We start from the raw sequence: 26,953 nt of genomic DNA on the forward strand, positions 1-26,953 counted from the left end.
AAGCTGACTTTCGTAACAGGCAGAGCATTTCAGCAATCTTCTAAATCAATTAACCATCATGAATGATGACCATAGTGGTCCTTGCATCATCACTTCATCATGAGTGCGAGACTTGGGCAACTAAGTGGCATCACATAAAGCAGCTAGAAACAGTCCATCTGTACTGTCTAAGATCTATTTGCAACGTGAGGTGGCATAACAAAATCCACAAAGCTGAGGTTCTTGCAAGGTGTTGTATACCTGACATCAAGCATGCTTATTGGAATTCAGCTTCACTGGGTCATTCATGTGGTTCCCAATGGAGGATTCGCACATACCAAGGCGGTATTCTACAGCCAGCTAAATGTGGGAACCTACACCATCAGATATCCCAAACTTGGATATAAAGACAAGCTGAAAGCCAACTTCCAAGCTTGCAAGCTGGGTCCCAGTAAATAGGACAAAAAAAAATTCCTGGCAGACCCAGATGTTTTTGTCTCGAGCGGTTTTGACTTTTAAGGAGAACAGAGTCAAACATCTTCAGAACATGCGAGTGTGGCACAAAGTCAACACCTCCATTCACCCCACTACTGACTTCTTATGCAAAATTTACAATTGGTTATGTAAATCAAGACCTGGTCTAACATCACTCACGAGACAACATCAAAATAGGCTGTAAAACTTTTTTGCTGAATAGTCATCCATCAAAGCGACGGAGAATCCATCATCCAGGCCCATAGACAATAAAACAGTATCCTAACACAGTGTGTCACTCAGTCAATCTTTTTGTTAAATGAAATATTCTTCATGACATTTATTTAAAAGATACTGATTCTAGCACTTATCCCTTTAAACAAAAAACTTACCAGTATATAGTATTAAACAAATGGTACTCTTGTAGCAACAAGTTGATATGTAATATTTTATTTTTGTAGTTAGTAAAAAGATGTCAAATCTTATGATTTACAGCTGTTGGTAGAATGTTGTTTCCTGCTGATTTTGCTGTATGAGGAAGTAGTTCTTCTTGTGGTATTTTTGTGCATTTTTTTGGTTGTTTACGAGTTTGCGATCTTCTTTTGTGGGGAGAATAAAAATGGGATCAAATTATATGATAACATTGTCTATAATGCACTCATATCTGAATTAATTTGCCCTAATGTGCACTATAGTCCAAAAAGAAATAGATGCAATGACAGCTAGCGAAGGCTTAAAGACTTACTATTAACAGCAGCTAGGCTCTACTTGTCATTCAATAGCTGAACTGACTTGGTTAGGCAAACAATAATGTTTTTAAACGTTTCAGTTGGCCCTGTTAATCTCCAGTATTGGGATAGTGAATATGTAAATTGTAAAACAATCCATTTAAGAGAGAAAAACATTCTTAAAACTTCTTTAGAAAAGTGACCTCTGCTTTATATTTCCATTTTCCTTTGCATGAGTAGGGGTGGGGTGGGGGCAGTGGTTTGATGCTACTCAGTGAGGGGGTGCAGTGTTGTCAGAGATGCATGTAACAAAGTAAGTGACAGTACTGTCTTTCCTACCATTGGTGGTATACTGCTAGGCACAGCAAAAAAAAGTCATTTGTGGACTGTTTACCTCAGCATTCCTCTCCGTCTCAGATTGCTATTGTAGGTTTTCCGCAGCCATTGGAGAGCAATCATCACATTACACAGAGCTTTTGTGGGAAAAGGAGGTATCTGAAATGTGATTTTTTTTTTACTGTTTCCAAATAAAAGCTTTGAAAGAGACAAATGTCAATCAATCCTGTTTGTCTTATCTGACACATTTTCTTCTTTCCTCTTACAGGCACGGAGTCTTTTGTACCAATTTCGTCTCTTGCCCAGAATCCCCTGCAGTCTACATGACTTGTGTAAGCTGTGCGGCACAGGAATGTGGGACAGCGGATACATCCCAGCTGTGGAGTGTACATTAAATCACTTGGATTTTGATGGTTGCCCATATGGAGGGACCTCTGCTACACCATCTCCAAGATCAGCACATGAAGGCAAAAGAGGGGCAAAAGATGTTTTCACTTTCCTGAGATAATCTTTCCCAATTACCATATTTTTGCTGAAAACTCCAATTACTAAGCATTGTTTTGGAGGTAGTTACTTGATAGGGGCTGAACTTGATTACTTAGCAACCATATTTTTAGTAACAATGAGCTAGTATCGATACTTCTCCTGATACAGTTTTGGGCATCCCTGGGATTGATCCAGTTGTGCAAAATAGATTTATTTAATAGTTTTCTGAACTTAGATGATTTGAGTTGAAGTAGTAAAGGTACACAAGGAGGGAGATGATAGTGACCTGAGCACTTTAACTTATAGAAATGTAAATGGGCATCTTGGGAATTTCCATAAGTAGCCGAATCATAGTGTTTGATTTGAATGATTTTTTTTTAGGGAAGGAAAGTCAATTTTCAAACATCTGAAAGATTTATGACATGTTGCAAAAAATGCAGTTGACTCTTGGGAAAACTCTGTAAAGGTATAAATATGCTGTTTATTTGACAATTCCTATACGATGAAGCACTTCAGTGTTGAGTTAAATATATTTTTTAAATTGCTGGTACCCAACAAACAACAGTATTGTCTGTAAATATCACTTAACCACATCTCTATCAAGAAAATGTTATACCTGAAAATGTATTGCCCTTAGCACAAAAGTAGCTAAATGCATTGCCTTTTCACATAATGGTGTTACCTAATTGTATACTGTCAGCTGAACTTTGGTCCAGCTGTGGATTTGTGACAGTTGTGAGAATTCAGACACTTCTTGCAAAGGTAAAGCTCAAAAGGAGCCACCTTTGGAGAAAACTAAAACACCTCATTTACTAGATTATCCTGTTTAAATTACCATGCCCTGATATAACCATTAATTATAGGACCAGAAGGCACCTTGAAATCTTTTTAGTGTTTCTGTCATTTTACTGGACACTACTTACCATTTTGTAAAAGCAGTGTCCTTGAGCTTCTTTGATTGAAGGATACCTTTTCAATAGATTAGTAATCATGGACTTTCCCATCGAAATTCTAATAGTGCATAATACTTTTGAAAATGCTGCATGTAAAGTGTCATTTAGCAATGCTTGACAAAACAGGTGTTTACTTATGGATATCAGAGAAGTGAATGTGCCTGCTTCTCACTGCCGTCGATCAGTCCTTTGTAAGTCAGTTCCACTTTAAAATCGACCTGTACTTTGTCTTGCTTTTTCCCAAAGCAGCAAGTGATATTTAACAAACGCAAGTTGTTGGGAAAGGTAACAACACTTTTGCAGCAACAGATGATCAAAACTGTGAAGGTGTTTGTTCTTGTAGCTTAATTTTCAGTGAGGAGTCACAGGCGATTCCAACCATTCATTCCCCTTTTTGTTTTTCCATTTGAGCAACAAATTGACATAGCAAACATTGAAAATGAATCCTAAACCCAGTTGTACTTATCTGTGTTTATATTTTAAAAAGTGTCACTGAAGTACTCTGCCAATTTTGCAAGATGAGCAATTAGCTGTCATCATGTTTGCATCCAGAAACTCAGTCAGTAGCAGGAACATCTCTGAAACTCCGTTGCTCAGTCTGATTTTCCTAAATGTTTCAATATTGTCCCTTGGTTTGAGCAGGGTCGTATGGCCTTTGGATTTATTTGATTCAGCATTGTATGCAAAATTTGTCACCCACATGTGGTCAGAGATGTTTTCAGCTCATGCATGATTGTCCTCAAAAGCAAAGCTCAAAAACTTTTGCTTTGCCAGAAGATAACCAATGTACTTCAATATGAAGCAATTGTCATGTCCTATACCCATTTCTGAATACTGCCTTGCAAACAAATGTTAATTTTGCAGGCTTGGACTTTATAAAATTCACAGCTCTCAAAGCTATATTGAAAAGAGTACATTATTTAGATTCAATTCATTTTTAAGTAAGGCTGGGCATTACAGCATAGAATTTGTCACAATTACCTGCTGCTTTTTTCCTCTTGCCACACAATTTCTATTGCCTGCTATAGCATCAGCACCATCTGTGCAAACAGCAACACAGTGCTCCCATTTTAAGCAATTCTGATTGCATGTAATTATTCAGTAGCTTGAATTTTTCCTGTTATTAATTCTAGTAATCCCTAACAAATTTCCCCAAATCAAACGTAGTGAGCATAAACTAATAATTGTGCCATACTATCAGCTCATCTAGCTGAATTGCAAACTGCTTACATCCACAAAGCATTTCTGACAATTGACATTTTATATCTCAAATTCCTTGATTTTTTTCCACCAACTGTCCCATTAGAAAAGGGTATGGCCTTCACTCACCATCACAATCAGCTTTTAGCAAAACCCATTTAGAGGGATGTTTTCAGGGCCTTCTCCAAAACTGATGTAATATTTGTGACTTGAATTTTCTGACTGTTATTTTGCTTTTCTTATTCAAAGAAATTTTTCAGTTTACCTTTATGTTCCAGCTGCTTTGATCTGAGATGTCGCTTCAGTTTTGTTTATTTCGTTGCTTCATTGGATAATTTTTTTAGTACACAACATATTGCAGCCATCCATCACTGAGCAGCATAACATTCTCTGTTCTTCATCTGTTCCTCATTACAGGAATAAGTATTGTCCGTGGCTTCAGCTGAAGTACTTGCAATGGTGCTATGAGGCCATTTTAAATACTTTTATTTTAAAGTAATTTACTCCTAGACTATCATAAATCTTTAAAGGTGTCTGTGTTGCACAGAAGATTGTAGTTGCCAGAATGACATACCACTAAATGTGTTCCAAAGGTAATATATACTTTTATTTGTTTTTATATTTGCTCTACTTGGCACCTGTGAGCTTTCACAGTGCAGTATCGCAGAGTATTCAGGTATTGTAAACAACAAATGGCTTTTACAGTTACACTAGGTAACATGGCTGCCTAGCAATATGGTGCCTTGGCGAACTTGTATTTTGGCATCATTTCTTTGCGTTTAAATATATAATACCTTGTTTTTACTTGAAGTAAGTCCCATCTCTTAAACAAGACTGAACTGACCTAAAGCCCACAACCAACCTTGGTAATTGAGATTCTGGATGGTAACAAAAACAGAAAATGCTGGAAAAACACTGGTCAGACCTGCTGAGATTTTCCAGCATTTTCTGTTTTTGTTTCAGATTCTGGTATTTTGCTTTTATTCCAGATAGCAAGCTTGATGCACTCAGCACTCCTTTGTGCCTCAACCTCCCCAAGGTAGAAAATAGTCAGCCTGCACCTCTGCCCACCGCTCATTTTTTTAACCTTGACCATGGCATTCCTAACCACTGAGTGCTGGGTGATTGCTCACCCATAAGTCCAATCCTGTTTAGTAAGCATATTATTTTGCAAACCCACAGAAAGTCCTTGGAGTTCCATGGACCCCAGTCTGAAAACCATTGTATAAGGATTGATGATCCTGCAGTTGCAAATACTATTTAGATATTCAAAACTAATAGTTTTGCATGTGTGCTTTTGCCATTCAAATAGGTTGTCAGTGAAAAAATAGACTTATCTTCAGCTTGGCAAACCTGCTCCTGTAACCTTTATGTAACAAGCTAAAGATTTTTAGAATATTGTTTCATTTCTCTAATATTTAATAATCTTTTAAGCAGTTTCACCTTCACCTTTGGTTAATCAGGTATGGGATTGTAGCCCCAAGGTCACTGTGACATCTTCAGTCAAGTTCAAACTCCTTTCAATGTATTCTAGGGCATACTTTGCAGAAGATCAGATTTCAGATTCAAATACGTTTTGGCTGACTAAAAAATCTCTCTTTATGACATATTTTATATAAAAATGATGGTACAACTAAGCAGTTGATTCCAGAAATAATTTATTTGATGAAAAATGTAAGTTTACTACTTGGGGAGAGATTGTAATGTCCATCAGTAGATGAGGAGCCAGGAAATAACTGCAGCAGATCTGTCAGTGACATTTTAACCCTGCTACTGTGTTTGCATATGACTTCTGGGTTTTCTGAGCAAATGGTGTCAATGGGCATGATGGCACCTGCATCATTGTATGTCAGCTGAATTATTTAAAGGGATACTGAAAAGATGATGAATTGTGGAGGTAAGGGGACACAGGAAGCAATTTTACTGAATTTCCACCATGTCAAGGTTGTGCCTCAATTCATAGATGCCTCCTTGGACTTCATGCTACAGTGTGCAAGGGCCTGGAGGGAGATCCTCTTCCCTATAGACAGAAGAAAGAAACTTGCCTCAGAGAACAATTGCTGAGGTTAGCAATAGACATATGATGCCACACTCTTGAATGCAGAATAGGAAGTAGTTTAGTTATCAATTTAGATCTGGAAGGGTGAGTTTGATGGCACATTCAGCTACAGCCTGTATGTGCATACAAGTCCAATCTCGTTTTCTCTGTCTTCCAAAGCCTCTTCCTGCACATCATTCCTCACCCCAACTTGCCTTCCATGTGCATCTATTCCTGTATGTGCACTGCCTTATAATATCCATTTGACAATTCACCACTGACACTCATCCTAATGCAGTGTCATGTTTTTCCCTCAGTGACCCTCAAAAACTTACGTTCATCACCTTTTGACACATACCATCACTGTTACCTATAGGTTCTCCTTTCCCTCCATGTTGTTAAAGAAAGCACAAAATACCCAATGGAGGCAAAGAACTGGAAGTGAGTTCGTGCATGAAGATGTTGGGGGGGTGAGGGGGAGGGTGTTGACTTGATGTCAGCAAGCAGTAGAAAACAATCATGCACATAATAGTAACTTACTGCATACTCCCCTTGACAGTTTGAATTCACTACTTTTATGTTGCACTGTCTCATCAAGTACTCTGCAGGAAATTGTGCAAGATAAGGACAAAGATTCCTTTAAAGTGGTCACACACTCTAAAAGTACACTATTATAGGACTCTTGCAGACCACGCTTTGGCTCAGATACACACTTTGGTGGGATTGATAAGTTATAGTTACGCACACAAATGAGCACGAGCTGATTTTGGGGACAGGGCGAGCAGTGAAGACTATCAGAGAGCACAGGATACCCAAGCTCTGCCCAGCCGGATGCATATACTGAATCCCACTGAGTTGAAGACAGAGGATAATTCTGGAGCAGCAGCAAATAAATGTGTGAGATATTGGAAGAGTCTCCAACTGTGTTGTGCATGCTTGCAAATTGATTGAAGGGATCTGTCTGGAGAATGAGTGATAATCGACAATCCCTCATGTGAAGTGGGTGTATTGCTGACTTGAGCAACTGCCCTCTTTTTCCACCTGTCTTGCAATTCTCTCTCAGTTGTTGATTAAAAGATCTTGACACCTTTCATAATGATGGATCACCATTTTGGTCATGAATAGGCAACTACTCCCCATCTGTTGATGTCAAAAGAGCAGTGGTTCATAGAGGCTTTCCAATTATATTTGAAATGTTTATTTTGGCTTCTATGCAAGCAGTCTCCCTGGCATAGCTCTGAGTATTGCACCTATTTGGACTGTCTTGAGTCACGCATTCTGATGACGTGTCCCATCTATCGCAGCTTGTTGCTATGACTTGGAGAATGATCACGTTTATTCTTTTGACCTCTCACTTAATTTGCAGGATCTTTTTAAGACAGTGTTGATAATGTTGTTCTAGGGCCTTGATAAAGCATCTAGAAGTTGTCCAAACTTCAGCACCATGGAGGAATGTGGGGAGAATTACTGCCCATTTGACTTTTGAGCTTAGTGTAAAGTCTGATGGCATGATTCTTGAAAATCCAAGGAGGTAATGTACCATAGGCTAAGCTAGCATATTAGGCAAACTTTCAGGTTCTTAGGTGACTTGCCATCCCATGTGTAGAAAATGCTTGCATGATTTTTTTTTAATGCGTTTACTACATGAGATGAATGGAGGCCAGGCTCTGCAGTGAATATCTGCTATGCCCATAAATTGTGAAAAGCATCAGTGGTGTACCTCTTCACCAATAATTTGGGATAGATAGATTCCAAGATATGGGAAGTGAGAGATATTTTCCAATGCTGCACCATGAATCACAACTGAATTGGATTTGATGATGTCGGTCTTCAAGGCAAGTCCCCTGCTCTTGTAGGTTCTTGTATGCCCAGCTAAACTCTCAACATCATCCATCAGCTACATAGAATGCAAGCACTTCACTATGGATACCTTCCCTATCAAAGCAGGCACCAAACAAGGGTGTCATTGCACTAATCTTTCTTGCAGTAACATGGCAGCTCACTACTAACAAGCTTCCTCCCAAGTGTGGTAATGACATTTTGCACTGACGGTAAACTCTTCAAACTTAACTGGCTGAAGGCTAAAGCCAAGACAACAATCTTTTCTATAGTAGAGCTACAGTATGCTGATTACACACATGTTAGTTCTTCAGTGAGCACTATAACATAGGAGTGTGTGTCGTGATAACAGAGCTTTTGGAAAGAGTGACCTTTTACATGGATTGTCAAGTGTATGCAGGCCTTCACCAATGGTTTTCACAATTTTTATGTTGAGATGAAAAAGGATAGATACCTAGTCTTAACTCTTCGGTACCTAACTGCTGTGCCACAAAGTTCTCTCCAGCTCGTTGCAAGCAGGGCAGAGCAGTGCACCATGAGAATGAAGATGGGGAAGGGGGTGTGGGGTAGTTAGGGACTCTGCTCAGAGCACCTCCAGTCGGTGCCCATGGGCTGTTTGGTTTCCAAATATCTTAGCTTACCACTGCACGGATGTGCCTTCTAGCTCTGCTGAAGTGACAGGGGCTGCATCACTTTTGAGTAGCAGAAAAAGAGCAGAGATAGTTGCATAAAAATATGCTTATGGATGTGTTTCACAATGTTATGTTATTAAGTTTCTGTTTAGTTTTTCAAGACATCTACAGAGTACTTATACCAACTTCCCACCTTGCCTGCTTTTGCTTGCTGCCTGCCAAATGGCGGCTTTACTTGTGATAAATGGCAAGAAAAGACCAAGACAAGCAATGGATATCTGTGAAAGGGATGTTTTGTTTGTTTTAGAGGGAAGGGTACAGTGATGTGGTAACTGGGTTCAGCATATGTTTGCCAGATGGCTACACTGGTATAACCTAAAAGATTCTGCCTTCATCGGGGGGCACCCTGGGCAGCAATTTGAGCTGCTGCTGGTACCATGGTCATGTCATGTCCCTCCTCTCTACGTTGCTATTCCTGCAGTTCCAGTTGTCACTGATTTGTAGTGTAGGGTCATTACAAGTCTGACAAGGTACCCGAAGCTTCATCATCTGAGTTACTTGCTCTCAGACACATCTTGGCATGTTATGGCTTTCATTCTGGTACTCATGGGTCTTATTGCTTGACCTCCTCCCAGGTGTCATCAGCATCATTTAAATCTTTGTCCTTCAGCAGCCAGCTGGTAATTCTGTTCCAAGAACTCTGGGAGGGTGAGCAGACAATGAATGCATCACAGCAGCTGCCTGGGAATCTTACACATTACGGCAAGTTCCACGTGGAAGAGTGGAAACCGTTACTGTTCACAAACTCATTTGGATGGCTTAATTGCCATGTGTGCAGGCAGTAATGTCCTCCATGCCTGCGGGGACTGAAGTGCCTTATCCACCCTGTTAATCGCTTTTTGATTTGATGTTTTAAATTTCATTTTTGATTCAGGCAGTATCCTCAAAAAGGGCTGCCCCTTTAATTTGTCCCTCAGTTTGTTTGATTTTATTTTAATTGATTTGCCAAAATAGGACAATGACGTCCTACAAAACATTGCCACTGATGCAAACAATCAGAATGAGTGATGCTCGAGTTTGCAGCTCTGGCTGGCTTCTCTAAGTGTATGTGACTATCTTGGCTGGCAAAGATGGCATTGGTCACTTGTGTGATGCATTTATGGGCAACTGACTGCAAAATCGTGCAAATATTTTGTGCAGATCCCTGGAGAGAACCTGTGGAAATTAAGTTGAAAGCAGTGGTTACTTTGACAAACACAGGTAAAGTCTGACCATCAGATGCCCTTGGCAGCAGGTGGTCTTCCACCACGCTGCTAATGTTTGTGATGACCTGACAGGATGCCCCAAGCTTCTTGAGGCATTGGTATTAAGATGGTACTAATCCTATGGCTATACATACCCCGCGTTTAGGTCATCGCCTTCTGCAAAGCTGTACCTCCGTGTTCATCTGCATTCCAAGGTAAAGCAACACCCATTCTGAGATATAGTGAGAAGTCTCACCACACCAAGTTAAAGTTTTTTATTTAGTTTATTTGGAATCACGAGTTTTCGGAGCGCTGCTCCTTCAACAGGTGAGTGGGTCTTAGATCTTATTCTTAGATATCCAAGTCAGTTGAAAGTGGAGATCAGATGCACAAACCTCCAGTGCAGTAAAAGTCACTTCCAAAGCAGCAGAAGCCACTAAAAGCAAACTTTCAGAACAAGCCCTGTGAGCAAAAGCCTTTCACCAGGCAAGGAGGCAGGTGTGAAATCTCAGTACTCGGGGATTTTTGCCTGTTGTATGTACAGCCCCTTCAATTGCTGCTATTATCTTGCTTTGCTTTCACTGGAGAGTTTCAAGAAGGCTGGGACACCTGTGCACCCACAGTTAAAGTTGAAACCCCCTGTTAAGATAGCTGTTAATTACCTCGTAACATATTTAAATTGACATCCTGCCTCTCCCAAGGGGCTTTCTTGCATGCAGCTGAGCAAGCTGCACTTAAATACAAATGTCGACAGGTTGGAACCGGCTTTCCAACACAGTTGATTAAAACATTTTTAACCACCCACCACTCCCAACCAACCTGCTGTGTGAAGTTAAAATTTCTCCACTTGCCTTTTAAAATGCTGTTCAAGTTATTGTAAAATATTGTAAAATACTTTCCCTGTCACTTTTTATGACTTTCTGTATTTATCCTTCCCAATGCAATGATTCGTTTTAAAATTGTTTCTGAAATCTTAAAAGCTTTGGAAAGTCTCTGGAGATTTTGGACATTTTCAATTGAAGGTTGTAGTTTAAAAAACATACATTTGAGGTTGAGGGAATGGGGGCAGTGGCAAACGAATTTGAAATGTCAGTGTGGGTATTGATATCTTCATGTTGTCAAAATTTCACAAGTGTGCTTATCAAAGTCCTACAATTTCAACAGAACAATACTGGGCTATATTGGCATCTAAGCCCTCTGGCCACACCCTAGATATCAGAAGTCATTGTTCCAATGCAGCACAATTTATTCTCATGTCCTAACTAGACTTCAGAATATTTCAAGGTTACATGTTTGAACTTCAAAAGATTCAAACACTTCAGTATCCCTCCATGATATCTCTAAATAGAATCCTTGCAAATTCTCCAGGGTTTTGTATTTTGATGTTTAAATACTTCATTGTTAAAGTAGTTGTGGTATCAGGTGGTTCGTATGTGGATTAAAAGAGGTGGCTACTGGAACACTAAAGATGAAATGGTCATTGTAAATATTTAAAAATTAATGAAAGTGGTTTTATCTCACCTGCTTTAGTTTGGATATAGCAGTCACATCATTGTCTTGTGTTACAAATTAGATTCTGTTCCTTTTCAAACCATTTATTATCAAACGTTCAAACATTTACGATCAAATAAACTGATTGGACTTTAACCTGGTGTTGTGAGACTTCTTACCCTTTTCAAACTGACCATTGAAATTGAGGGTATTAATTTTTCTAAACTTTCAAACCGGCAACAATATGCTGTTGTTTTAATAAATCTGGCAGAAGATTATTTCAAATATAGCAAGCATTTCATTCTTTCCATATGTTTGGTTTCCATAACGCAAAGTCCAGTCCTTTCAATAATGGTGCTTTTGAAATGTTCTTTTATTGTTGATCTTATTTGAGTAAGATCCAGGGTTATTGTCTATAACATCAACTTGCTATTCTATTACACCCCTTCCATTGCTCTCCAGGTAATAGCTGCAGAACTATAAAGATTACATTGATTGCTCAAAAATGGATGGAACAATGATTTTACAGAATTTAAAGCCTGTCTAAATGTTGCTTTAGGTCAGTAAAAGGCTTTAACGTTAATATTTAACATTAAAGATGAATTTTGCTCTCTTATAGTTGAAAGCAGTTACGTTATTGTCAAGCAGAGAGTACTGGAACACCTTGAAACTATGCGCTTATATTAAACATCAAAGTGTTTTGTTGTTATGTTGGAAGTCTGACTTTACCTTTCCCGTTATGAATCAAAATCTGTTATAAACTTGTCACATTAGGGTTTCAAGTAACATCTAGAGTTAGGTTATAGTATATCAAGTGAAGAGGTATACTAAGTATACCTTAGTGAAGAGGGGACTGGCTGCTTGTTTGTGTTAGAACATGGCTCTTTCATGTCCAGAATTTAGGTTGTTCGATGTGATGGTAGTGTGTAATGAAGGGCTGAGTAATATTCACTCCGGGAAGGTTGGCTGTTTTATCTGATGATACCTGGCTGATGTGACCAATGCTTTCAACTAGAAATCAGGTGCTATAAAGGTTAGAAAGATGATTTAACTTGTCATCCGTGTTTGAAACTTCTGATTGTTTTTTAAGCTCCCTGATTGAAATTTGTAATGAGTTTATTGTTTCAAATGGCAACAGAATCAGTGAAAATAGGAATTGGCAGTGAGCCCTAAATGATGAAGGGAAAAATCAGCAGGAGCATTTATGCAAAATTATTCTGGTTTCAAAACATTTAATCTTGTGAAAAGAAGCTTTTAAAGGGATGCATCTAACAATCTGGGACCATTATTTATGTTCCTACTTTTAGATGCTATATCTGAGCAGCAACTTGCAGTTATCTAGTGGTACTTTACATTTTTTTGATCATTAAAAACCTATCTGGCAATTTCAACATCTTGAAATGATAACAATTTTCCTACCCATAGAGTTTGTGGTAGTATTAAAGTATGTACTGAATTACCACTTTAAATCCTGTGGATAAAATTTCAGTCAATGTGCATTTACCATATATCAAAATGATGAATCAAGTATCCTGTTACAGTCCTTTCTATTTTTTAATGAATGTGGATTTCATATTGTACCTAATAAACTCAGCACTGTACGATAAACTCTTCAGAATGCTGAATTTGGATGGCAAGCAGAGTGTTACAAAGAGTTTTTTTAATAGGGGAATAATAAATGATGTCTGTTTCAAGTGATAGTTATTGTGATTTTCCAGAAAGAAATGTTCTGTGACCTCCAAACAGTACTAACTTCATGTCAGGGTATGGGGATCACCCTGTTTACCCTGGAGCCCCCAGGCTCCCATCCAAATATCTGCTCCAGCCTGACAATCCCAACATCACTCCTGGCTGATTGGCCTGGGAGTTAAAATTCCCTCGTACAGAACATTCCATACTTTTTTCCCTCCTACCTATCCAAGCAACCCCCGCCCCCTGCACCCCCCTCCCCACGTTAAAGTTAAGCATGTCTAAAATGTCTCTGCATTGTTCTTTGAAAATATGTTTGGATTTCTTTTTAAAGACAGTGTGAAATGTTGCAACCTTCCAGATTTAAGTACTGTATTGGTTGAGCACTTCAAAATTACAATGCAGTATTTATCTAGCTCGTAAATACCACTTGCTTAATGATCTGCTTATATAAATCTTTAAGCCAGAGTGTCCATTCTACTCAGGAATTCCTACTTTACATCTGTTGTAGAAAATCTAAATGTACTGTCTAACAGTACTACTAAACTTTTAGACTGCCTTGTATCTTGTAAATATATTTGAAATCGTGCAGTATAGGACAGTCCAAAAGTTGAATAAAATCCCAAAATGTGTTTTGTCAAATGGAAATAATTTCTGTGTTTTCTACCTTGTTCCTGTTGCCTTGGCGGTATTGCAAGGGCATTTATTTAGGTCAGTGTGTAAATGCCGGTGTCTGTGCTACACTGGCAACAATAGGAAATATAGAAATATGTTTTTGTAAAAAAAAAATTTTGATTCTGTTAATAGGCTGGATGCAATGTTGAAACGTTGTGGAATTTCTGAATCAATTGAATTTTGATAAGTAGGGTGAAGATGTTCTTTATCAGATGGTTCTTAAAGATATTAAGTGAAATGACTAGTTTCAATTCAGTTCCTAATGAACATGAGTCCACAGCATAAGACTGTCTTAGCAACCAACTGAGCACTGTGCTCAGAACGTAATGAAGTGCATGACGTTGCCAGGTCTTACTATTACACACACCTTCTGTACATTTGCATGGATTTCAGTTTAGCAGCATTGCTTGAAATATTTCTAGAAACTACTGTTGTGAGCCTGAGAGAATTTGGGCTGCTCCAACTTGTGCTTTCCCCCAGCCTCAATATGGGATTTTGTCAAACTACAAGTATTATCAGATGCAAGTGCCACCTGGGGATTTATTTCTATAGATTATTGCCAGCATGCCATTATTACGATAGTAGAAAGACTATTACAGAACAGGAGTCTATTTTGGTTTTATATGGGTGTTGGGGGAAAATCAAAGATTAAAGATTTGGAGGGTGGGAGTGAGGTTTCCAGGTGCTGTGTGGATCTGGACCTTACACAAGTAACAATGCTGTACGACTCATTTTTAAATGACTTTTGTTTCGGAACACTTATATTCCATCATAAATCTCAGAAGTTGTACATTAAAGCATTCTGGTTCTTCCAGCACGAGAAATGAATATTTTGCCCATACCCTACCATTTCTGTCTCATCATAGCTACAAAATGTATGTTTTTTTAAACTGCTTTCAACATAAATTGTTCTGTGAGCACAATTAAATAGAAGCTGTCAATGTTTAAAATTGTTAAGCGGATAGGAGTAAATGTGTTGAAAATGACCTATTTTTACAATGGGGGATTTACTTTTTCCTGAAGACTGAAAACCCTTAAGCTAAACTTGAACTTACATACCCTGCCTGCTGGCTTGATGTGTTTTACTGAAGTTTAATGAGAGACTGTTATTTTGCCCTTTCTCAGGGGAAAATTTAAAGCATGTTGAATTGTGGAAATGCAGATTTAGGCAACTAGCCATAGATTTGATTTTGATGTATCTCTGTTTTAAAAATGGAACAGGTTTTTGTATTTGATCGTTCTTTTTCTTTCAAGCAAACATTGTGGTCAACAGACTGTATGTCTGTCAAATGTTGTATGGAGGAACCAAAAGGAAGCCAGTGGTTTTAACAAGTGGATACAGAAGCTTAAAGGAAGCCTGGCTCTTGATTCACATAAACATGTAGAAAGCTGTGACCCAATGCTAATTAAGCAAAGGAGATTTTCTTTCATGTCCTAATGCCTGTTCCTCAAATTCCTTTTTAATCAAAAACATGGCAATTTATCTAACTTCGCTTCCAGTAAGTATCCCTGTAGGCAAAAAGAGATCTTTTTGAAGTGATTGTTTTGTTTAAAATAGCATTTTACTACATCAACTGTTTTATATATAAAAATCGAAGTAATTGACACATCCAAACGATTTTAAATAAATTGGCCTGTTGTTATTATTTCCCCTACGCTTGTTTATTTTTAAACTGGTGTAATGTGGTATTCCATTAGGAAGCACTTGTGAAGTTATCTGTTTTGAAATATGTACTGTGTGTACTACATAACTTTTTAAAACCTGGCATTTATGGATCTGTGTATTCTCTGATTAGTTAACTTATAATGATGGATGGCTCTTTTATGATATTCACCATGGAAGTAATTACTTCTAGAATATGATGGTACTGCACGTTTGAATTGCAAAATAATGGTATCAAGATTTTTTAAATTCAATTTTCCATTAGACTTTTGCATTTCAGTCAGTTGTATAAATTGATATCATCGCAATCTTAGAATTCTTTGAAGAACTCATGCCAGTAAAGCTGTAATTAACATCATTTCTGGATTTATTGGATCTTGTATTGAACGTTTGCCGTTGAACTTGATACTTGCTCAGGTTTAGTTTGCTAACAGCTGCACTTCTGAAATAGGCATGGTCATTTCACAGTTAATTGTAAATTTTATGTCCTAATAACATTTACCCTAATGATAGTGTATAAGAAATGTGACAAAGCTCAAGTCTAGTTATGGTTCCATGATGGAATGCTGCTCTGTTCAGAACAGTCAAAAGCAATTTTGACCAATTTCATTAATAGCAATGGTTTGAAACACTGGTTTTAATTGGTGCTAAAACAGTTACGTCAATGAGTGAACGATCAATGTGGACTCTCTCGCTCTCTCTCATTCACTTGGTTCATCACTGTTTATAAAAGCAATGTTCTATCTCAGTATACACAAGTGCCTGCAGTTCAGTTTTATAGAGTGGTGTATAGTAATTGCAAAATTCTGGTATCAGTTAAAAAAAAACTCCACAGGGCAGCTAATATGAAGTGTAGTATTTGAGGTATGATTTTGTTCTCGATCTTGTTCACTGACTTAATCTGGGAGATCTTAATTTGAGTTCAGTGAAAGATCACAACCGAATTCTGTTTAAGCAGTCTTTTCCTTAAAGTGTGCTGAATTTATACTTTGACCATTTCCTGTTAGGCCCAATATTAAAGTGGTACAGAGTGGAATCATAAAACTGATGCTACAGCTGGTGCTCTACTGTGGCAGAGGTGCATAAATCAGAACAATGCAAGGGAAAACAGTTCTAGAAATAAGGCCATATGTATTTTGATTTTCGAAGACCTTGAGGTGAGAATGACAGCAATCAACTTTGACTCAATCAAGCTGGTTTATTCAGCTATCAAACAACAATTTTGTCCAAAAAAGTATTTATGCTTATACCTATGTAGTACAGTTCAGAGAATAGGTTGAGCAAATTTTGTTCTGAGAGAAACAGAGTTAATCTCTTGTAGATGGTTCTCAGTACTGAGAAATTAACTACTACACACAAATATCGTTTGCTCTCCTGCCCATCTCTCTCAACCCACCCTCCTTTTTGTACCAGCTCAAGTAGTTACTAAATAAGGCAAGGTCCCTCTGCTCCTCCCAAGAATTTTTTGTTACCATATAAGTTGTTTTTCTGCATTTCTGATCACAACTGGCCCATTGGTTAAGAAGTTTGCTTTTGAGGTTTGCTGAACTGGTAGTTCACTCATTATTCTTCAGCTTCAGATGTAACATTGCTTATTATCATGTTCTTACAGTGCATTATCATGAATGCTGGCTCTTATACTTCTGCACCCAGACTTAGGAATGTGGCACAGAATGTATAAGGGGAAAGTGTTCTATTTTCAGAACTGTCATCTTTAATTTTGAAGAAAGCCACACACTAGTGAGATCCACAGAATCTGATGTAAAGCAAGCTGTATGAATACGTAAAGTTAAGTACAGTACTTAAAGGTTTAATGTACTTTATCTTACATGACCGACCTAATAAAACCTGTGATGGGTTATGATCTTTTTGAGCTGCCCAGTTTTGTACAGGAAAGTATGGTATGCTTTTAAGTATGTGCACTAAAGCCTCATAAACATTGATTGTCTTGAAGTTTGCACTTTCAGTTTGTCTGCTGAAAGAAGGAATGCAATCTGTGTTATTTGTAAATTTGCATTAATGTTCATTGTGATGTTTCTGGTAAGCACAATTGTAAAACAAGTTCTTAACAAAGCTACTGCTCTTTCTTTGACCTACATTTGAAAGCTGATAATAATTCATGCATATTCATTTCTGTCGTATAACCTAGTTTATGGTGTTCTGTAACATAGATTGTATGCATTTGTTGAATCTGGGAGAAGATTTGCCAAAGGTTTTTCCATTATTCATAGTTTATGCCTCTGAATCGCTACTGAGGTAAAACCTGATCTAAATGCTGAAGGGAAACTTTGTTTACACTCAAAAGTGGTTTTGTTTACAATTGAAAAGTCAATTCTAAGATTGTCCTTGCCCTCGATAGACTGGGTAAGACTGTGATATCCTCAGTTATGAAGTGACACTTTTTGATTCAGTGATGGGGAGCTGGCCTATCCATCTGTGGTAGAGAAAGAGGAGTTAGGAGCCCAGAAACTTAGCAACTTCTCCTATGCTTCCAATCATTTCATCTCCTTGGTCCCAATGGAGTAGCAAGGCCCTTGATTACATAGTAAAAATCATATATTTGTTATTATTAGACATGCAACTATCCTTGATTATATTATAAATGATTTCAACTATTATTTGGTCTCTTTTGATCATTTTAAATTAGGACATTAATTTTAATATTTGCATTGTATGTTTTGAAAGATTAAATTTATGCGCTGGTCAGCAATAAGATTCTGGTTTTAGATGCAACTTTTAACCATGTCAGTGGCTTGTTCTCTCAAGAGATTAAAGCAACATAACTTTTACACATGCTTCAATCATCTTTAAAATGCAGAATTACTTGTTCAATCTCAGGCTTTTTCTTCCAAAGAATAATGTGAATCTTAAATTGTTTGATTTGAGAAATAAAGTGATGGAAAACTCTACTGTCTTGGTAAACTTTTTCTTAGTGTGAATTTTTCCATTTATACAGCACTTAAAATGCTTTAAAATACTCCTCCTGAGGGCAGAACCATGAAAATGTGTCTTTATTCAGTTTACAAAGGCATGTGCAGATGGGGGAGGTTATTCAACCTGTCTAGCTCATTCTTCCATAGAAAGCAGTGATGTCTTTTCATGAGTCTTGAATTTGATTTCCACTAATGGCCCTTTGTCTTGCAGTTGAAGTTTAAATTAATTTCCTATTCTGATTTCCCTCTCCCAGTAAGTTTGGTATCTTGCATTCCTTTATGTTCCCTTTCATTCAATTCATTTCAAGACTGAAAGGCTTGCATTTTTCGAGCCAATCCTCTTAATTCAATCCTCTGTCATTTAAAGTCAACTTTGTGGTCTCTTTTGGCATTACCTTCAGGGACTGGATGTTTCCTTCTCATCTGGATAACTAGACCTACAGGCACTCCTCAAAGTGACCTGACTAAAGCACTGTACAGTGTAAACATGACTGCATCAGACTTGCCATCTGGCAATATGGCTTAGCATCCTGTTTCATTGTTTGCTGGTCCCTAACTGATTCATCATAGTCTGTTAAATTGTCTCCTGTTCTTGCAAGTGTAATATTTAGTATTTGTTTAAAATGTTATCTTTTTCTAAATGTTGTCAAAAACCTGTTATACTTCGTTCACATTGGTTACCAACCCACTAACTTCATATAATTTGTGCAGTTTACTGAGTCAATTTGATTTCTAAATCAGGGTCCAGTGTTGTTCAATGCATTCCATTCAGTACATCTCCCCAACATCATTCTCTCAACTACTACCTGCCACTATTTCTCTTCAGCCAATTCCTTTTCCACACTCAGGAAGCCTACTTAATTTAAAACATAATTAAAAGTTTTCTTGGCACATAGGTTGACTGTGTGCAGAAGAGACACCAGAGTCGAATCTCTCTCAGCTGAAACCATGCTGACTGCCAATTATTAGTTTTATTTTTATTGTTCTAATCATCTAGGTTGTTTATAGCAATTTTGTTGTTTTTGCAGTGAATACAATGGCATAAATGTGTTCTGTTGATTCTGACAAACCAAATCCCCCTCTAATGGCACATTTCTAGTTGATGTGGATAAATGTACACTCTCTTCAGCTCTCTGCAATAGGAAGATTGCAAATCTTTTTGTATATTGTATTTTCCTAAAAGCATTGCTAAAATCAAGGAATTATTTCCACAATCTCATACTACATTAGCGCACTAATAACCTTTCTGTTTAACGTCCAGTCCTGGAATTGCAGACTGTCTATATTTGGTTCATATTTTATTTCATATGTTAATATGTTTTGTTCGGTGTTTTTATATATTTTCCATTGGTCCTTAGAGACATTATTCTAAATCAATAAATTAGCTCAACGTATGCACAATTAGCACATGCAAAAAATTGATAGGTACACTTATGTAACTTATGCCCATCTTGAATTACCCATTGTCACCTTCTTGAACCACTGTGATCCCTTTGGTGTAAGTATACCCCCCCGTGATGTGAGGGAGAGAGTCCATGATTTTGATCCATTATAAATACATCACTGAATATAAGAATTATATAGCACCTGGCCAGCTTTCCATCTTTCACCCATGGTAAATTTGAGGTTATTCAAAACTCTGTTGCCCATCCCTGAAATTGCAGCAAGTTTTCTTCTACTATCTATCACTCAAGTTAGCTGACCTACATTGGCTTCCAGTGAAGAAATCCCTCCTTTTTTTTCAAAACTCACCTTGTAATTTTCAAATCCCTTCGTGACCTCACCCCTCATTATTTCTATAATGTCCCCTGGCATTAAAAACTAGTGTTCAATGAAAGGCATCATATGGGGTAAGATGCGATATCAGGACGACTTCAGGCTCCTTTGTTGGAAAAAACGTAAAGAAATGGCTACAATCTTTAACTGGAATGATACGTAATACTGCCAAATATACCAAAAATATATACCAGTCTAAGTACTGAAGAAATTTTTACTTTTTGGAAGAAAATTTGACTGGAATTCAATAAATTATTTATCAGAATCAATTATTCTTTCCCATTTTTAATAGTTTCAAAAATATAATTGGGTATAGCACCATTCAGAACATTTGGTGATCTGGTAGAATAATTAATCAATGAAGCTCTGTAGTTCTATACAAACTAAGGAATAAATATGACGAAAGAGACAATTCAGCTTGTCCCATTCCATTCCAATAAATAGAGGATGCAACACAAGTGCAACAATTTTGTTATTCATGTTTATCCTGGCAGCTTTATTCATCGAGTTGTGAACGATTGGGCATATAAACAGAGGTGCAGATATGTTAATAAAAATATAGAGGGAGAACAGACTGAAGAATATTTTACCACTGTTGTATCTTAAAAATGCAAAAGACCCATCTAATGATAATTTTCATGCCCTAGAAGCCTAATGGTTTCCAGTCTTGTGTCCTTTTGGAGATTTCTAATGGAGAAATCGCATGACGAAGTGGGTGGATTGATTTTTTTTTATTAAAATTGAAAAATATTTTTGAAATAAAGCTACTTGTCACCTTACATTTTCAATTGCTGAATATATAATAGATTCACAAGTCCCTGAGTCTATTTGTGTTCACATCACAGCTGGATTTGCACATTACTGAAAAACAAATGGCCTGGTTTTCCTCATTTTGTAGATTTGCTGCAGTAAATGGAGTAAAATGTCTTCCCAAAAACAGCAGCAGTTTTATTTTAAGGCCAGCCAGAAGCACAATCTATCATATATTAATAGGGTCAACAGGGCTAGCCCTTCGAGCCATTTTCCTCAATTTCAGCTTCAAATAATTACAACTATTATATAAGCGGCAGTGGTAGCTGCAGTCAAGAATCCCTGAAGGAGGTACCACAGTGAGGAGACCATGTTGTGAGTTGTTATCAAAGGTTACTTTGCCTGCATATTATCTCATTAATACTTCTGGTGGTTCAGTCTGAACTTTTGCTGCTGGTTTTACTCAAATTACTGCTTTATAGTGCAGCCGTGGATTTACTCATGCGGATACCACTATTTTACCCTGAGGAGAAGAACATAGAAAATATTGGATATGAAGTTTGAATCAGACTTTACAATTCCTCACACATTAATACCAATTCAGCAAGGGCTACAGAAGGTCTTTTTTTTTGAATGTTAGTGCCTCAAAAGGCTGCACTCCTATCTGAGAAAAGGTAAAAATGTGCAGCCGCCTCTACACAAGCAGAATAGGGGTGGCACAGTAGCACAGTTGTTAGCACTGCTGCTTCACAGTGCCAGGGACCTGGGTTCGATTCCTGGCTTGAGTCACTGCTTGTAAGGAGTTTGCACATTCTCCCTGTGTTTGCATGGGTTTCCTCCGCGTACTCTGGTTCCCTCCCACATTCTGAAAGACGTGGTGGTTAGGTGCATTGACCCGGACAGGTGCCGGACTGTGGCAACTAGGGGAATTTCACATTAACACTGCAAATGAAGTTAATGTGAGGCTTACTTATGACTAATAATAAATTAACTTTAACTTATTCTCAACCAGTAAATGCCACCACTGCCCTGAATTTTATTTTGAAGTTGGGTACCTCCAAGCAGCCCTTGCCCATTTTTTTTTCCCGTATCATTCATAATAGGCACACACACGCAGCACATCTGTATTTCCACAGACTTATAGGGTGGAACTTTACATGATTCTTTCTCAGTTTCACGCTAGCCTGATGCTTAGAGAGTTCCTGATTCAATTTTTGGGCGTGTTTTCAGGCCCAGTGTTATGCAGTCTGCAAATTTTGGGTGAGTCCATTTCTCACTACAGAAGACAGTGGGTGGAACTTAACATGCCCAAAAGCCTGCGGTTCTGATTGTGCAGAAAAAAGCCTAAAAGCAGCACAGCTGCCAGATCCTTCCTGGGCTGAATAATGCCTCCCCCTGGCCTCCATGGATGGACCATTAATTAGCAGCTGACTTGACCTAACTAGGGGCAGCTCCATAAAATTCCCAAGGATGGACAGACAGGCAGGCAGGTAGTGCAGGAAGAAAAGGCATCGAGGAACGTGCTTTGGAGGAAAAATGAAACTTTATCCATTGGTTTATTTAACTTGTGTGTTATCGAGCCAGTACAAACCTTTGATTAGCAGTCTTGCCTCTGGATGATCAGTGTTCACATCTACAGAGAGGGCTGTGGTTCCAGCAAAGCTTTCCCAAACAGGGAAGTGACATACAACCAGTTGCAGGCCAATTAAAGACGTGTCATGTAAGATGACAGTATGATGAGAAATTGGGTTTGTCAGCACCTGCTTTTTAGCTAATGCAACTGCCCTTAGAGACCAAAATGTCTGCGGTGTATACGTATACGCGAGGCAAATTGCTTTGGACACCATATTCATATAAGAGTTGGCTGAGTAAATATCCACCCTAAATATTCAGAACGGACTGATCATGGTGATGTGGAACAGTTTATAACAGATGTGATGCCACTGATGCCATTTTGGAATTCATGCCCCAACCAATGCCCCTCTAACCAAGTGCAGTTGAACATGTGTTCAGCAGCATGAAAGATACCCATCCACCACCATCTAAAGAGATCATGACTGATTTCTGATCAGCTGCTGCCTGATTGCTTCTGATTGTTGCCAAGATTCGACAAGAGTTGGTACTTTCTGTAGCTGTTTCAAATTGCAAAGGTCTAGAGGGAATGCAGTGGCAGGTGCTAAAGAACGTTTTCTTGTTGACTTCAAAGCTTCTGCACAAACCAGTTGCTTCCAGACATTGGAAAGCTAGTCAGCAATTCCCTTGGTATAGCGCGTGACTTGGAAAATAAAGAGAGATCACACAGTCAGGATGAACTGCTGGAAGAGGGAGGAGAAGGAGATGTTGCCTCACCAACTCTCCTCCTGGAACGTCATTGAGGAACCAGGTGTAATGATGCCCTCCCTGCCTCCTACATTGTAAGCTCAAAACAAGACAAAAACCACGTTGCCAGTGGATGTGAAGGTGACAGTGATGATGAATGCCTTTGCATTTGGTTCCTTCCAGCTTCAACCTGGAGATATTTGCAACATCTCACATTTTGCTGTGAAATGTTACAAAGGGAAGTCCCTGAGGCTCCCTGTCAAAGAGTGCTAATGAAATGTTATTCTCTCCTGCCAGAAAAGTATCACATAAAACACTGGTTAACAAAATTGATGCTAATGAAATAGGAGGTGTCAGTGTTGGCTAGGATAAATAATTGGCTTAAGGAGAGAGAAAATATTGAGTCCTAGTAAATGTTTACTTTTCAGACTGGAGGATGGTAGAAAGTGCATTCCCCAAGAGTCAGTGCTAGGACCACTGTTTTTGTTTCTATATGACTTTGATATTAGAGTACAAGCGTACATTAATTACCCTAGTACATTGCCTAAGTACCTGCCTTCTGTATACCTTGATCTGTCATACTGATCCTCTGCAGTACTGCCCCAGTAGCTGCACTATTACTGGCAGAAAACTGCTGACACTGTTTGATTTTCCCAGTCCGATGGAATTGGAGATGGGTGGGCCAAGAAAATAGAGGGAAACTACTCTGGGAAACATTCCTAAGGCAGAGATTGCAAATGCCCTTGCAGGATGACCTACAGGAGCTCTGGACCTATCTGTAGACTGCACCAACTCAGCATGGACAGATTGATAAGCAACAGCAAAGGCAGTGGTGGAGTGGTTGGAAGTCAGAGAGAGAATGCCGTCTTCCTGAATTTCATGATCATTGGAGCCACTCTGTCATTCCTGGGGTGATAATACATTGGAGAAAAGATTCCCGAACTTCAGAACCACTTTACACTGTATCTACAGCCCAGATGACTTACATTGCAGCAAACTGATTTTATGTGACAGAAATTGAGTTGTCACTGCTGCACTAGATGATGGGTGCCTGCTTCTTGTGTTGCAATGGAAGCTCCAACATCAGCGATCAGACACCACATCATGATTAGACCCACAAGTATGTAAAAACATTGGCTCCACTTTGACTCCAGAAAGACGGAGCTCTGTGCAAAGCCCTGTACAAGTCAGTGTTGGACTCCTTCATGGTCCCTGATGTGAACGCAATCATTCTTGCAGGCTTCCCAATGCACCAAGCATCCTATGTGCATATCAATGAGTGTTCTTCTATAGGCTGTCCCATCGATGTCTTCATCTGTGTCTTTTGCAGCAGAACCTATGTCTGACCCCATGTTCCAGAGAGTTTCTTTTAATGGAATTCAATCTCTGGCATTTTATTCTTGTCTATCCAAACGTAACTGGAGAATTACTATCAATGACTTCCATTCCGACAGTTTGCCTGGTGTCCAATTTCTCATTTGCCTGCTGCTTCTCATCACATCATCTAAAAAGTAAAACTTCAGTTTATACACATATGCTGACAGCGCCCAACATTACCTCACCACCTCCACTGCCTTCACATTGCCAGGCTGCTTATCTGATAACCAACACTGGCTAATCAGAAACTCCCTCACTTAAAATGATGGCTTCAGTTTTTCCAGTGTTTAAGACCCTGCCAGAAAAATCTGTTCCTTAATCACTGACTAGAGAGGAACCTTCAGTCAAGTATCCATACTATCATTAAAGCTGCCTATTTCTACTTCCATATTGGACTTCATTCCTGCCTCAGCTCTTCTGCTGCTATAATCTTCATCCATGCAACTGTTGATTTTCCAATGTACTCCTTCTGGGCATGCATTCTAACCTCCATAAACTTCAGAGGATCTGCTGTCCATGTCCTAACTTGCACCAAGCCCCATTCACCCATCACCCCAATGGTCATTGATCTATATTGACTTTCAATTAAATTTATTTTAAAATTTTCATCCTTGTTTTCAAATTTCTCCATGACCTGTAAAGTTCTCCAAATGTACAACTTTCTGAAATACCTGCTCTCCTCTAATTCCAGCCTGTTGAACATCCCTGATTTTAATTGCACCTCCATTGGCTGCAGGCCTTTCATATGTCTATGGCCTAAGGTCTGGAATTTCCTCCCTAAATCTACCTCATGTTCCTCCTTGAAACCTACCACTTCAACCAAATTATTAGTAAAAGATAAAAACAAATTACTGCAGAAGCTGGAATCTGAAACAATGACAGAAAATGCAGGAAAATCTCAGTATGTCTGACAGTATCTGTGGAGTCACAGCCAAGCTAACATTTCAAGTCTGGATGATTCTTTGTCAGAGCTAAACCATCTGCCCTAATACTTCCTTTTGCTGATCAGTGTCTTATTTTGCTTTGTAATGTCTCTGCTAAGTGCCTTGGGGTATCTTATTGTGTTAAAGGCGCTATTTAGTCCATGCCTCTACATTATTGGTTAGCAATACAAGCATACACCCTGCTATTCCATTTTCAACACTGAAACATTGAAATCTGGGTCTTTCTATTCCTTAGCCAGGAATGGTTGTTTTCTCCTGTTTCCATGATACCCTGATGCTGAAAGAGAATGAGTACAAGAGGGAGGGACATGAATAACAGCTATATGCCTAACGATGTTTATTGGCAATAGTTTGCGATACTGATCATGAACAGTTAATTTTGTATGCATTGTTAGTTGCAGAATAACATTACATTCGATCATTTAAGCAGTTTCCAGGAAACCAAAGTCTTTGGGTTCCAGGGGGAGTATGGTTGCAAAGCTGAAACTTAAAGGAAGAACTCCAGACTAATAACCAGCAAACAGAGGGAAAGTAATAAATATACTTTATTTCAATTCTTATCGTTTCTGATCAAACACATGATTGAGAAAGTGCAGCATATTCCTGCTCAAACACGAGGTGAAATGGGATGGTATTTCATGGGGTTACGATCCTAATTCCCTCTGAACCGAATTTCTAAACTCATTCCATCAAAGGAAGGAAAATTAAGAGGGTGAAATCAAAGCTATCTGTACCATCAGTAAAAGTATTCTAAACAGATGTAAGTTTGGTCATGGTATTGACTCAATGATTCTATGTGAAATATATTTGGAAAAATTTAACTTGGTTCATCTCAATATGTGATTATGACACATGTCTATAGTTGTTACATTAATTATCATTAAGTTCCCACATTAACAACAAGTTGAAAAAATATCATACGTTATTCACCATGCTACATAGAAACCAGCTGTTGCTCAATCCCCAACATCTCAGCCATCAGAACTGCATCCTTCCAATTCTTCAGAATCATCAGTCTCTTCCCTGTCATTTCATATCCACTGCCTCAAAACCTACATCTAGGCTTCTGTGATTTATGGACTAAACTCTCCAGCTTCGTTCTCCCCATCCTCCTGATTTCCACTCTGCATTAACAGCAATAAGTCTAAAATCTGCTGCCAGCGTCCTGTTCTAAAGTAGGTCCTGCAATCCTGCACCCCAGCTAAATTCACTGTTAACATTATTATCAAATAAATCGGTTGGACTAAAACCTGCTGTTGTCAGACTTTTTACTGTGTTTACGCCAGTCCAACGCCGGCATACCCACATCATGAACATTATCAAAAGACAGGTAACAACCACCATCTGAAACTATAGGACATGTTCAAATCATAGATTTTCAATTAAAATATTGCAATTCTGGAATTAATGTCTTGTGTCTAATCTAC

At 38.5% G+C, this 26,953-nt stretch overlaps 1 protein-coding gene across 3 annotated transcripts in view; it reads left to right on the forward strand.

The window, feature by feature from the left end:
• tbc1d16 (TBC1 domain family, member 16) overlaps positions 1-18,336 on the forward strand; it is a 113,708-nt gene extending 95,372 nt beyond the window's left edge. For all 3 annotated transcript variants that reach the window (XM_080209587.1, XM_080209589.1, XM_080209588.1), the window contains one exon: positions 1,786-18,336. In XM_080209587.1, the coding sequence (XP_080065713.1) occupies positions 1,786-2,025 (240 nt within the window). In that variant the 3' untranslated portion in view covers positions 2,026-18,336. The remainder of the gene's footprint in view (positions 1-1,785) is intronic.
• The last annotated feature ends 8,617 nt before the right edge of the window (positions 18,337-26,953 follow it).

The sequence above is a fragment of the Carcharhinus amblyrhynchos genome, chromosome 21 (assembly GCF_965287045.1).
Source record: "Carcharhinus amblyrhynchos chromosome 21, sCarAmb.v2.hapA, whole genome shotgun sequence".
NCBI lineage: Eukaryota > Metazoa > Chordata > Chondrichthyes > Carcharhiniformes > Carcharhinidae > Carcharhinus > Carcharhinus amblyrhynchos.